General features: G+C 29.6%; 1 protein-coding gene across 1 annotated transcript; it reads right to left on the bottom strand.

Annotated features, from left to right (window-relative positions):
• Positions 1-5,338: 5,338 nt before the first annotated feature.
• Positions 5,339-6,053, bottom strand: LOC120576780 (uncharacterized). The gene is made up of 2 exons (XM_039827230.1): positions 5,871-6,053; positions 5,339-5,764 (listed from the first exon to the last, which is right to left on the bottom strand). The coding sequence occupies exons 1-2, from the start codon at positions 6,021-6,023 to the stop codon at positions 5,342-5,344; spliced, it is 576 nt and encodes a 191-aa protein (XP_039683164.1). The 5' UTR covers positions 6,024-6,053; the 3' UTR covers positions 5,339-5,341.
• Between the last annotated feature and the right edge of the window lie 8,070 nt (positions 6,054-14,123).

The raw sequence follows: 14,123 nt of genomic DNA, 5'->3' as shown, positions 1-14,123 counted from the left end.
TTTTTAATTTTTGTAATTAAAAAAATAATTTTTAATTTTTTTGTATTTTTAATAAAAAATATTTTTTTTATTTTTTAATTATTTAAAAAAGTATATTTTTTAAATAAAAAAAGAATCTTTCTATTTTTTTATTTTTTATTTTTTATTTTTTAATTATTTAAAAAAATATATATTTATTAAAAAATGTTTTTATTTTATTTTTTTAATTAAAAAATTAAGTGATGTGGGTGTCACGTCAGCGAAGACCAAGTCAAAATTGGTCTTGGGATCCAAAACTGCCAAAGATCCAATACATAGGGTGCATGCTATTTTGTATTTTAATTAGTTAGGGGGTCAAAATTGCAATTTTTAAAAAGATAGGGGGCTAAAAGTGCAATTAAACCTTTATTTTAATTATAAAAAATGAATTGTGATGATCTAAACCGCCACATATAGCGATTTGGACCCACACAAAGTGTCTATCAGATAAGCTTGTTGAAAATTAGTTGAATTGAAGTCACCGGAGCTCGACTCGATAAAAATTGATTCATCTTGAAACTCGACTTGAGTTTGATACAAATCTTTTTTTTAACTCGAGTTTGACTCGTTTAAAGTTCAAGAACAACTTACTTCAACTTGTTATATTATGTTCGAAAAAATTATTCAATTTTTTATTTTTTGTCATAAAAAAGTAAAAAAAAAATTGATTGTGACCTTTTTTTTATTAAAAATAGGCAAATATTGAATTAAATAAAATGGAAGTTATCCCAAGTATAACTTGTTCAAAAGACAGACACGATCTTTCAAAAAGAAAAAACAAAGATAGACACAAACAAAATTCAAACCTACATAAATATGCAAATAAATATAAAAAATTAAAGGGTTAATATGTCTTTACCCCCTGTAATTTGGACGAGTTTCGGTTTACCCCTGTAAAAATAAAAGTTTAGATTTCAACCCTATAATATGAAGATTCTTCACAAAACACCCCTATAATATTAAGATTCTCCACAAAACACCCTTGACCCCATCCAGACGCTGATGTGGCACGTCAATGTGTAATTATTTTTAAAACCTGACACATGTGTAAAGGACGCTGACTGTATAATTATTTTTATTTTTTATTTTTTTTAAAGTGTACACGTGACATTTGTGATTTAAAAAAAAAAACATAAAAAATTAAATAAATTCTGGAAAAATTAATAAAAATGAAAAATATTCTGAAAAATAAAAAAAATAACGAAAAAATTAATTAAAATAAAAAATATGATTAAAATAATTATGGAAAATTTAATAAAATAAAAAATAATCTGAAAGTTTTAATAAAAATGAAAAAGAATCTGGTAAAATGAAAAAAAATTAGAAAAATTAATAAAAATTTAAAAAGTTCTAGAAAATTTAAAAAAAATAAAATCTGGAAAAATTTAAAAATATGAGAAAAAAAATATATTTCAAAAAATTTATATTTCTGGAAAATTCAGAAACTTAATATATTTCGAAATTCATGAATATAATAAGAAAATACATTTTATTTTTTTAAAAAAAAATATTCAGATTTTTCTTTCGAAATTAAAAAGATTATTTTATTTTATTTTTTATACAAAAAATAAAAATATTGGAAAATATTTCAATAATTAAAAAAACATAACATTAGGGCTCCGTTTGGATAAACAACTTATATAGATGCTTATATCATTAGAGCTTATAACATTAGAGCTTACATCTTAAGCCCTTATACTTGATAAGCTATTTATGTTTGGATATGTACACTAAAAAGTACTTACATAAATTGAAGTGTTTGGATGTGACATTACATAAGCAATTATCGAAATTTTAAATATTTTTAATTTAACAAAAAAATCAAACAATCGAACCACAATTATCAATCTTTTTTGATAAAATTAATCCAGATGTAAAAAACAATATTATAGATATCAATGTACAGTTTGTTACCAAAAAAGACAATTTAAGTTTGTTTTTTTTTAATTCAGTTTCAATTTGTTACGTAACAAAAAAATAATAAAATTCTTCCTTCCAAAAGAAAAATAATAAAAAACTTAGTTACGTGTTATACTTTAGTAAGGTAAGTATAGCAATTTTGTTACTCATGCAAAGATAACTAACAAAAAGAAATATATGTTTTGAAAAAGTGGATTCAGAGAGAATCGAATAAGGTTACATAAATTTATAAGCTCCTTGTTAAGCTGGAGGGTAAGCTGAAAATTTAGGCTTATGAAAATATGACATAAGCAGCTTATGAAACTATGATAAGCTATTTTTATTTATTTACCCAAACACATTTAAAAAGACTTATGGAAGTAGATAAGCCCACATAAGCACAAAATAAGCCAATCCAAACGGGGCCTAGATCATGAAGAATAGAATTAAGGGCTTCTTATTCAATAGTATAACATGACTTATTCAGCTAGATTATATTTTCGAATAAAATAAAATTCTAGAAATAAATTTTCATAATCAAAATAACTATATAATATTATATTTTCGATTTTTTTATAATTTTAATTTAATTCAGAATTTTTTTTATATTTTTTGAAAATTTTGATATATATAAATTTTTTCCAGAATTTAATTCTTGATTTTTTTCTTAAATTTTCTAGATTTTTAATTTTTCAGATTTTTTTTATTAAATTTTCTATATTTTTTCATTATTTTTTATTTTTAATAATTTTTCCAGAATTTTTTTTTTTTTAAAAATACAAATGCCACGTGTACCATTTAAAAAAATTAATAATACAGTCATCACGCCACATAATCAGAATTGCACAGTCAACATCCACATCAGCTCCCCACGTCTGCAATTATGCACGGTCACATAGGTCAGGGGCTAAAATCAAAGAATCTTATTTTACAGAATTTGAATCTAAACTTTTTTTTTTACAGGGGGTAAACCGGAACTCGCCTAAATTACAGGGGGTAAATACATATTAACCCAAAATTAAAAGGATAGTCGTCTACCAACACTACAAAACAAAGTTTCAAGAAACATTAAAATTAGTAAAGATAACAGACACAAAATTCAACCAAAACTATCCTCAAAATTCAGTTTATTTAGTTAACAAACATAATTTTTCAAATCAAGTTCATTTAATTTGATCCATGATCAAAGTTTAACAAATTTATTGTCAAGTCGAGTTTCAAACTATATCTAAGTTAGCTCGGTTCATTGTCTGCTCTTATATCAGATTAAAAAAAGTGTCCTTTGTTTGAGAGATGACAGATAACATGATAGTTTATCTATTTTTTTTTCTATACTTTGTTAAATAAATTAGTAGTTTTATTTATATTTTTAAGAGACTATGAAGAAATGGTTGAATTATGTTGGAAACAATGTATTTGTTGAAATTTTGATAATAAAAAATGGATTTATGATAATGGATGTTTTTCATCAATGCAAAAGTAGTGAAAAATCAATTTGTAACCCTACAAAAGCACTGGGCACAAACCGTCACCATATCTCAAGGACGGTGGAAAATCACTTAAGTGTTTTTTGAAAACAGTCTATTAAATATCACATATATATTGAAACACTGAAACCTAGCACATATATTCAAAATTGATCTGAAACTCAATATTTTATTTTATTTTTGACAAGTCTGAAACTCAATATATATGTGATGTTTAACAACTTTAAAGAAAAATTGATTTGATTAAAAACAAATTCATATTATAATATTTTTTTTCTGAATTAATTTACTTTTATTGGTCCTAATCAAATAGAGTTTTCAAAATAAATTTCAACCGTTACTAACTAAAGATTTACGTTTGATGATAAAGAGATAAAAATCAATCTTGACACAACATTTTTTCTTAAAAATCATATATATATTGAAACACTCAAACCTAGCAAGCCAATGAGATACAACACACTCTTTCACAAGCATGTTTAGAAGACAAAATTAAGACTATTGAAAAACCATAATGCAAATCCTGTCACTACTACCAGAACATCAAAAGCAACCAGCACCAGACACCTAAATGCCACAGTTGCAATTACAAATGACAAAACCCTAAAACCAAAGGAACCACAGTTGTACCCGATCAAGGCATCCATTAATCAATAATTGACGCAACCAAACTATGCAGAAGAATTAATTTGGAAAATACTATAGTAAAAGAATTCACACATTCTGCACATACCACGTTTTAGTTCTAGTAGATTTTAATGAAACCAAACAACCACCATCCACTTCTAAAATGCACCAGCTCTATATGTCATTTGATATATGGTTGTAATTTCCAAACCAAGTACGATGACCTGCAGACACAACTCACCCTACATGCCACCCATTAACAAATAATCTAACTTCTTCATGTAACCAACACATTCATTCCATCATTTGTAATTCTTGTTTTTTTCGTCATTATAATTTTTACATTATGGCATTGAGAGTTGAGGGAAACGTGTAAGAATTTATGTTGTGTCCAACTCAAATATTATAAAATCGGCTTGTAAGATAAAGAATATTCATCGTTTATAAACATATTTTGAGAACCCTCTCTCTCTATGTCTCTCTCTCTCTATGTGTGTGTGAAACCCTAACAGTCGTTATTTTTCTTCTTCTTGATTTACATTTGAAAGAATTTTTTTCAGAAGATTCCATTTGAAAGAATTTATTTCCGATAAAAAAAAACAGATTTACCTACATGAATTCAGTAAGGCTTATTGTCTGTACTTCCGTACAATTTTTATTGATGATTAATTGATTAATATTTCACCTACTTAATGTACCATTACTGAGCTAGGATTAAAATCTCTAGAAAATTATAAATGAATGCCCTTACTGTTGTATAGTAGGAAAAATGAGAAGGATGGTGATATTTCTCAATGTCATGATTATATGTTTCGTTTTTCTCTATCGTGAAGTTTTGATTAGTTTTAACTTTTAAGGTAATTTAGCTAGCAACCAAGCATTAGTGATGATATAAGTAAATTTGCAAATGGTAATATAAACTAATTTTAACTCTATTTCCAAATTTATTTATTAATAAAAAAACACATGAAAATAAGTCTACGTCACTTTAGAAGTTCGACCTATAGGAAACATTGATGCAACATCAGTAACATTTAATAACACTAGACCATTGACCCGTGCTAACGCACGTGTCATTTAAAAAAGATAATATTCACTGAAAAATAAGACATTGTAGTTCGCGTGAATCTAAAAATTGTCGTGAATCAAAGCAAAATGTTAATACCAAAGACTTTGTTATTGTTCCATATAATTCTAGTACGTAGTTCCTATTACTTTAAAATAACATATAATTTTGAAGGGGAAATTGAAGTTCGTTGACATGCAAATACTTTCAATAAGTAAGAAAATGAACAGTACACAAAAAAGTCCTACACATTACGGAAAACTTCTCTGTAGACCACATTTGATGCAACATCGATATCATCGCCGTCGTCGTCATTAATCAATATTTTTAAACCACCCCTCGAAGTAACCCGTGATATTGCGACGTACAATTGTCCATATGAAAAAATAGGAGACGGTAGGTAGACACCAACATGTTCTAGCGACTGACCCTGACTCTTGTTAATAGTCATTGCAAATGAGACAGATATCGGAAACTGCCTTCGTTTAAATTTGAAAGGAATTCTATTATCAGATGGTGTTAGCGATAACCTTGGAATAAACACCTTCTCACCGATATTAGAACCAGATATTACCCGTCCTTCGAGCTGATATGTACCCCCTTCTTCAACCATGGACCTGAACTTTGCCACCAAATCTTTTCTAGCTGTGGCATGAATACGTCCACCCTATTGACGAAAACAAAAACATTAAACAGCTGGTTAAATTACATAACTAAAAAACAACGATGACATTACTTTAATTTTAAAGCTAAGAGTGCAAACATGCAGAAACCTTTTCATCGACCAGTAACATGTTCATGAAAATGATGCTAGTGGGGACCTTCTTCTCTCGAATCAACCAAATGTGAGCAACTCGCACACACATCTTGAGATTCCTTCTTCCTCCAGAAACAGCTGAGATTGGAGTGTATTTGGCAGACATCATTGGCTTGTTTTTTCCTTTCCAAGAAAGAGGATGCTTATTTAGATTGAGATGGTTTGGCTAATAGGTTATGATATATTTATAGGAAAAAGGTGCAATACGTGTTAGTAGGATATGTCGGTTGAGCAATAAAGAGTATTAGTTATCAGGATAAGCACAAAAAAGTGGAACAAAATTAGGAAGTGGCCAACATTTTAGGATAAAGATTAATATGAATAAAATGAAATTAATATTGTTGATGGGGCACTTTGTTTTACTTAAGAATTGGCATGGAAATAGGGAAGAGGCGCAGAACAAAGGGATGTAGTTGAAGTGGAATAAAATTATGCTCAACAATTTTGGATAAAGATTAATATGAATAAAATGAAATTAATATTTTTGATGGGGTATTTTTTTTTTTTTACTTAAGAAAGAATTACCATAGTAGACTCGCCAAAACATATTTTAGGGATGTGGATTAAATCTCTTAGTTACTTGAATGAGAGAAATTAGGATTAGCATTTCAATTTGTTTCCACCCAAAACATATTTTAGAGATGTGGATGAAATCTTTAGTTGTTACTTGAATGAGAGGAATTAGGATTTTTAGTTTATTTCCACCCAAAACATATTTTAGAGATGTGGATGAAATCCCCTAATTATTTGAATGAGAGAAATAAGGATTTTAGTTTGTTAGCACCAAAAAGTTACTTTAGAGATGTGGATGAAATCTCTTAGTTACTTGAATGAGAGGAATTAGGATTAGGATTTTAGTTTGTTTCCACCTAAAAAATATTTTAGAGATGTGGATGAAATCTTTAGTAGTTACTTGAATGAGAGGAATTAGGATTTTTAGTTTGTTTCCACCCAAAACATATTTTAGAGATGTGGATGAAATCCCGTAATTATTTGAATGAGAGAAATAAGGATTTTAGTTTGTTTCCACCAAAAAGTTACTTTAGAGATGTGGATGAAATTTCTTAGTTACTTGAATGAGAGAAATTATGATTAGGATTTTAGTTTGATTCCACCCGAAACATATTTTAGAGATTAGGATTAGTAATTGTTAGTAATAATGTTACTAAAAGTGTCACCAAAAGGTAGTAATTGTTACTAATAATGTTACTAAAAGCTATGCTACTAAAATGCTTCAATAACACATCAATGCTACTAAATATAGTTTGAGGAGCACAAACACAAATATATAAATTAAAAACCAAAGCAAGCAAGGCTAAATTATTTATGAAATTCAAGGGACATTTGCTAAATTCAAAGACAAAAATAGATGCTTCCAAAACTCTAAGAAACTAAAACTTAAAATTCAAAGTGGAAAGGTGTTGCACAATTTATCTAAACATGGACTAATTGTAAATAACATCAGGGTAGATGGTATCATGTGACCCAACCATCGGAGCACCCCCTCTGATCTTCACACCTTCACGGAGCCTGCGAGCTTCCACAAACCTATTCCAACGCCGTCCTATCTTGAAGTGTTCATAAGGAAAAGTTGCAAAAGTTAGCTCACACACCCATAAGTTACAGCAATCGTCGATAATATTCACAGTTGTCTTAAGTGTATCAAGCATCTGCGGAACATTGCCGGTGTAAAGTAGAATCTGCAAAATTAAAAATCCAAGTAACTTATATCAACTAAACGGAAAAGGAATAAAAGAAGTTAAGGTGGACACGAAAAGTGTATCATACCATGCAACCTTTAGTAAGATCATACTCAGTTAATTTTTTTTCGAAATCAAGAACCATGTCAGTGATATTGTGACGATAAGTGAGAAGAGATGTTATTGGGGGGAGATAGTCATCGAAAGTTGCTTGCAAATTCATCTTGTCAAGAAGGAAATGCATAAGGGGATCAAAAACCGGGTAGGGGATACTCTTGTGAAACCTATCAGTCAACTGTATATCAAACTGTCCGTCACCAACAAAAATCAAGGTAATTCAGGCACCAAGATCGATTCCGTAAAAGTCACGAATCGCTTTCCATCCCTTTGTGAGAAAAAATGCTCTGTTTACTCTGTCGACCAATACTTCAAACTTGTTGGACTTAGGATCAGTCAATATTGCATAGCACCCAATTTGATCTCCAAAATCACCGCCAAACATGTTTGGATGTTTGGCAAGCATACTGCACCCTAAAAAAATAACAAACAAAAACATCACAAACGTTGATAAAATAGTATGCAAATAATTAAGAATAGGTATATTTCGCAAAAAACACATACAACATCAATGTCATATTCAACGATATATGATCTGTATTTCAGTCTCAGCTTGTTGATTGCTTTATCAAGATCGGAAAGAGGGTTTTTCACCAACAGACCTACAAAAGATTAAAAGGGATTGAAAGAATGATTTATACTTTACAACATCGAGGAATAAGAGCAAAAGTCTATATATTTAGTATCAACCAGAGTGGAATGAAGATATTGTTATCAGTGAGGCAGTGGTATGACAGCAAAGTCTGAATGTTTCTGGAAGCCATGTTGATTAAGAAATTTCGGTTTAAGAGAAATGTATGGTTTTAGAAAGAGATTTCGGTTTAGGAGAAAGGATTAAAATATATTGGTGAGGGTTTGGAGGAGGGGAATTAGAGAATATGGTTAGGTTTTGAAGGAGGGAAAAGTTGCTAAAATATTAGGTTAAAATTAGGGCAACAAAGCTTTGTTTAGGAATAAGAAGATTTCACACATCTTGCCAAACAAGAATCAAATGAAACATTTTCCACAAAAAGAATCAAATGAAACATAAGGGAAGGAATACAAAAGTACCTAACAAAACTGTACGTTGTTCTTTCAAGATTTATTACATTAGGGGTGTGACACCTGACTTGGGAGAGAAAAAAATACAAACCAATTAAAAATATGGGTTAAATACATTTTTTTTTTATACTTATAAGTATATTAACTTTTTGTTTTAGTCTTCTAAAATCTTCCTTCGACTTTTAATCTATATAAAATTTTCAATCACCATTTTTGTTCCCTAATTTTAAAACAAATCATGTGTAAGCCTTTGTATTTTTTAATGAAATTGTGCAGAAATGTGTTCAATATTGTAAAAATCTCTTCAAAAAAAACTTCATATTTTGTTTAAAAAATTCTTTTTTTTAGAGAGATTCTTATAATATTATTAACTTTTTTGCAAAATTTTATTCAACAATATGAATTATACCTATGAGTTTACTTAAAAGGAAAGACCAAAAGTGAAGATGAAAAACTTTTAGGGGACTAAAAGTCAAAGAAATTTTTAAAGAGACTAAAATGAAAAGTTGATATATTTATAAGGATGAAAACATATTTAGCCCTAAAAATAATTGCTCAAATTCAATTTTTGTATTTTTTTTCTCACAATCCGAACCAAATCAGCAAAGAAAAAAAACGTTTATTCTCAAAACTTTAATTAAACCTATTTTAAAAAAAGTAAAAATTACAGTAACATTTTTCCAACACTATAAACTTTTTATACTATTTTTTTATAACCATGTTATAATTGGAAAGTATCTTGCACCTTTTAACAATGACTAGTCTTTTTCGAAAAATTTGTTAAACACACAGAAAGAGTTATCCCTTTTCAATCAAGTTTTTTTATATGCATAAGTCACAAATTGAAAACTAACCATATATTTATTTTATGATGTTCAAGTCCATTATTACTTGGACCAACTACATGTTGGTAAAAAGTTTATACTATTAAAACAAATAAGCTACGATGAGAAAAATAATATATAATGACTAAAAAATAAAAATGTAATATATTTTTAAAATAACACTATTAATATAATTAAAAATAATAATAAAATATAATGGTTTAGCAAGAGTCCAACGTGATTGGTTTTTTTTTTTTTTATCAAAGCTAGGAAAATTAAATTGCAAATGAGGAGATGCCTGAACCTTTTTACAACAAAAACTGGTCAACTATGACCAAATTCAGCTAAAACAAGTCTCAACTAAAACAACAAATATGTAAAGAAACAAACAACTAGCTACTAACAAATATTAAGAAGCATATTTAGGATTGTGTTTTATAACACCCTTTTTGGAACGAGTTTGGATATGCTCACTACTTGTGATGCCATCCGAGCCTTTGCCTCTTGTAGAGCTGCTACTCTTTCCTGACTTTCTGCTGAACTTAGGTATCATTTCATGGTCCGTGTCAAGGTCCATTGTGCCATCTGTTGTGTCCACCACATCCACCCAAAGTTTGCTAAGAATTTGGGCACTTTTCTTGGCTGCAGCAGAAACATTTTTAGATCCACCAATAGCATGAACCTTGCCTTTGTCAGGACCTAACTCTTCATAAGTTGTGATCGGAGTGACCATTTATACATCAATAGAGTTTTAGTTTGATTCATATATGATTATAAACTAGAAATGAAATGTGACATTATAGGTAGTCATATTCTCTAAATTTTGAAAAGGTCATATTCAAACTTATAAATATGTCATTGACAAACTACAAGTCTCGGCCGTGAATTTTTTATAGTTTCTCTTTGGTACCCCAAAATTTCTCACCTTACTGAAAAAGTCGATCGAAAGTTATGATCGGATTGAATTTTACACATAAAAATAGCTGATCGGAACTTACAACTCAAAAGCAATTTGAGATATCTAAAGAGCAGCTGAATTTTTTAATCAAATCAAACTTAGGTCTTACAAAATCTAACTAATTCGAGTAAATATATTCCAACCCAACTAACCAAAAAATCACCTTTGATATAAAGAGGTAAAATCAATCTTGACAACCAAACTATGCAGAGTATTAATTTGGAAAAGACTAACGAGAGAGGAATCTTTCTCTCATTATCTTCACATTATGCACACCACATCGGTTCTAGTAGATTAATTTAATGAAACAGCAACCATCCCTAAGTATGTCATTTGATATATGAGTAGGAGTTAGTTTAAAAACCCAGTACATTTATTTTACTGCACATACAAATTACGCCACACCATTAAGAATAATCTAACTTCTTCATGTAACCAAACACATTCATTCCAACATTTGTATTCTTGTCTTCACCGAGATATTTATATACTTTTTGCATTATAACCTTGAGAGTTGCTGAAAATGTTTTTAGCTTATGTTTGGATGTGCGGCACATTTTTTAAAACCGCAATGAAAACTAATAGTAACGCAGAAACTCTATTTTATAGCTTCTAGAAATCACATAAACTTTACTTTGGTAAACTCACAAACGCTCAATTTCTTGCCACCAAACGTGCAATCATACATACCCTAAATCTATTTCCATCGTATCAAGAACAACAATGATAAATAAAGAGCGCTAAATTGCATACATTTATTTAACACTTCATTTCTCCTCTATTTCTCGTTGTCTATCACATCACCAAACTATTACATCATTATCTTTTTTTTTCCCTCTCTTTGCACTAAGATATATATACTCACATGAGATGTGCACAAAACATTTTCTTATTAAAGAAATAGCAAAAATGAAAACTCCTACTTCCACATTCAAAAAAAGACAAACACCCACCTTGTTAACTATCTTGGCCCACATTTTTAAGGAAAACGTTTTTTTTTTTAAAGGTGAAGGGAAACATTTTTATATTCCAAATATGATTTGACAAAGGCTAAATATACTGAAATAATAAAACAGTCTAAAACAAACCTGATGATTTTGCATAAATGAAATTCAATCTTATTGGTTGAGCTAACTTTCAATATTAATAACTCAGTTGTATAATTGTACTGAAAACAATAAGTTAATGGATAGCACTGTTATTGAAACTATATCCTCAATTACGGTGGTCACAAAAGAATAAAGGATCAACAAGAAAATATCCAACAAACATAAGTTATTCAGGAGTTTTTCGTTTAAAACTCAACCAAAAGGTTTAACTTATCACAAAGAGGACTATGAGAGAGAGAGAGAGAGAGAGAGGGCCCCTTTCCACCCTTATTATATTGCCATCCATAAACCATCATGGCACATCAACCATTCCCATCTTTAACATGCTTCTTATTTTCATTGTACCATATAGTTAACAAGTCAAATACTAACCATCATTCGCAAACAAAACCAAAATTCAAGAATTAAAACTAAGCTTTAATTTGTAGGGTCGTAAGGGAATATGATAAATCATCGCATTGAATTTTGGGCAAGCGTGACTTATATATAACATGTTAACCTGAAATGTTCATGCAATGAATATACGAGTTCTCTCACTTAAATAATGATCAACATCCACTTTTTCATTTGATGTGAAAACTCTTACTCACACATGATATACTAACAATGTCACCATCAAATGTGAGTCAATCCTTTCATTTGAGATTACTTTCCTTGAAGCCAAAGTTTTTCATCCATATTCACGTACACCACCATTGACACTCAATATCAACGGGATACACCTCTTGACCACCATTGTCAAACACTTTTTTGAACAAATATCCAAGAATCAAATTTTCATATTTTCATTCCCAGATATGTTATTCCTAAGAATAATTTGTGTTTCCCAAAAACAAACGCCCCCTTAAGTGTTTTTTGAAAACAGTCTATTAAATATCACATATATATTGAAACACTGAAACCTAGCACATATATTCAAAATTGATCTGAAACTCAATATTTTATTTTATTTTTGACAAGTCTGAAACTCAATATATATGTGATGTTTAACAACTTTAAAGAAAAATTGATTTGATTAAAAACAAATTCATATTATAATATTTTTTTTCTGAATTAATTTACTTTTATTGGTCCTAATCAAATAGAGTTTTCAAAATAAATTTCAACCGTTACTAACTAAAGATTTACGTTTGATGATAAAGAGATAAAAATCAATCTTGACACAACATTTTTTCTTAAAAATCATATATATATTGAAACACTCAAACCTAGCAAGCCAAAAAAGATACAACACACTCTTTCACAAGCATGTTTAGAAGACAAAATTAAGACTATTGAAAAACCATAATGCAAATCCTGTCACTACTACCAGAACATCAAAAGCAACCAGCACCAGACACCTAAATGCCACAGTTGCAATTACAAATGACAAAACCCTAAAACCAAAGGAACCACAGTTGTACCCGATCAAGGCATCCATTAATCAATAATTGACGCAACCAAACTATGCAGAAGAATTAATTTGGAAAATACTATAGTAAAAGAATTCACACATTCTGCACATACCACGTTTTAGTTCTAGTAGATTTTAATGAAACCAAACAACCACCATCCACTTCTAAAATGCACCAGCTCTATATGTCATTTGATATATGGTTGTAATTTCCAAACCAAGTACGATGACCTGCAGACACAACTCACCCTACATGCCACCCATTAACAAATAATCTAACTTCTTCATGTAACCAACACATTCATTCCATCATTTGTAATTCTTGTTTTTTTCGTCATTATAATTTTTACATTATGGGGGTGGGCATGGTTCGGTTAACCATATTAACCGAATCGAACCGAACCATTTAGGGTTTGAAACTATCCGAACTGAACCAAAGTTATGGTTCGATTAACCGTTTGCTTACCTATTAGCCAAACCGAACCGAACCAAAACCAAAATTTTGAACCGAAATGTATTTTTTTTTATCCTTTTGCTAATTTAATTGTGTGTTTTTTTTCCTTTTTAAATTTAATTGCTGGGTATTCGAAACATTATTGTTATATTAAGTGTAATCCATTGATAAATGTTTATTTGTGAATAATGGTGGTGATGAGAGTTTTCACTATCTATTTTCTTCTTTTGGCTCTAATGTTATTACATGAACGCATACGGTGTGGATTTGAAGCAGTGTCAATGTGTGAAGTCATATTATTCATTGTTTTTGTCGAGGCTTTGTTGATATATGTTTTTGCTGACTCTGGTGTGGATTATTGTGTCCAGTTCTAATGATTATTGTGTCCACCTGGTCTGATTTGCTTGTATTGGTTCTGCTTGGTTGTACACCTCATTGTACACCCCATATACATAAACACTTTTTATTCCTACACCCCATTGTACACCCCATGTATTAGGGATATTTTGGTAAATTCATCTAACAACCACACTTTATCTTCTATTTATGTGGGGTCCAAGTTGCCACGTGTCAGAATTTTGTGTGGGTGTAAAGGGTGTATTGCCACATGGGG

Source organism: Medicago truncatula, chromosome 7 (genome assembly GCF_003473485.1).
Source record: "Medicago truncatula cultivar Jemalong A17 chromosome 7, MtrunA17r5.0-ANR, whole genome shotgun sequence".
Lineage (NCBI taxonomy): Eukaryota > Viridiplantae > Streptophyta > Magnoliopsida > Fabales > Fabaceae > Medicago > Medicago truncatula.
The sequence above is the reverse complement of the archived record's forward strand: the minus strand, read 5'-3'. Positions and strand labels throughout refer to the sequence as shown.

Bases quoted from the DNA above. Each gene is read 5' to 3' on its own strand.
- LOC120576780 (XM_039827230.1), bottom strand. From the start codon at position 6,023: ATGATGTCTGCCAAATACACTCCAATCTCAGCTGTTTCTGGAGGAAGA. The intron at 5,765-5,870 runs GTTTCTGCATGT...TTTCGTCAATAG, and splicing joins TGTTACTGGTCGATGAAAAG to GGTGGACGTATTCATGCCAC.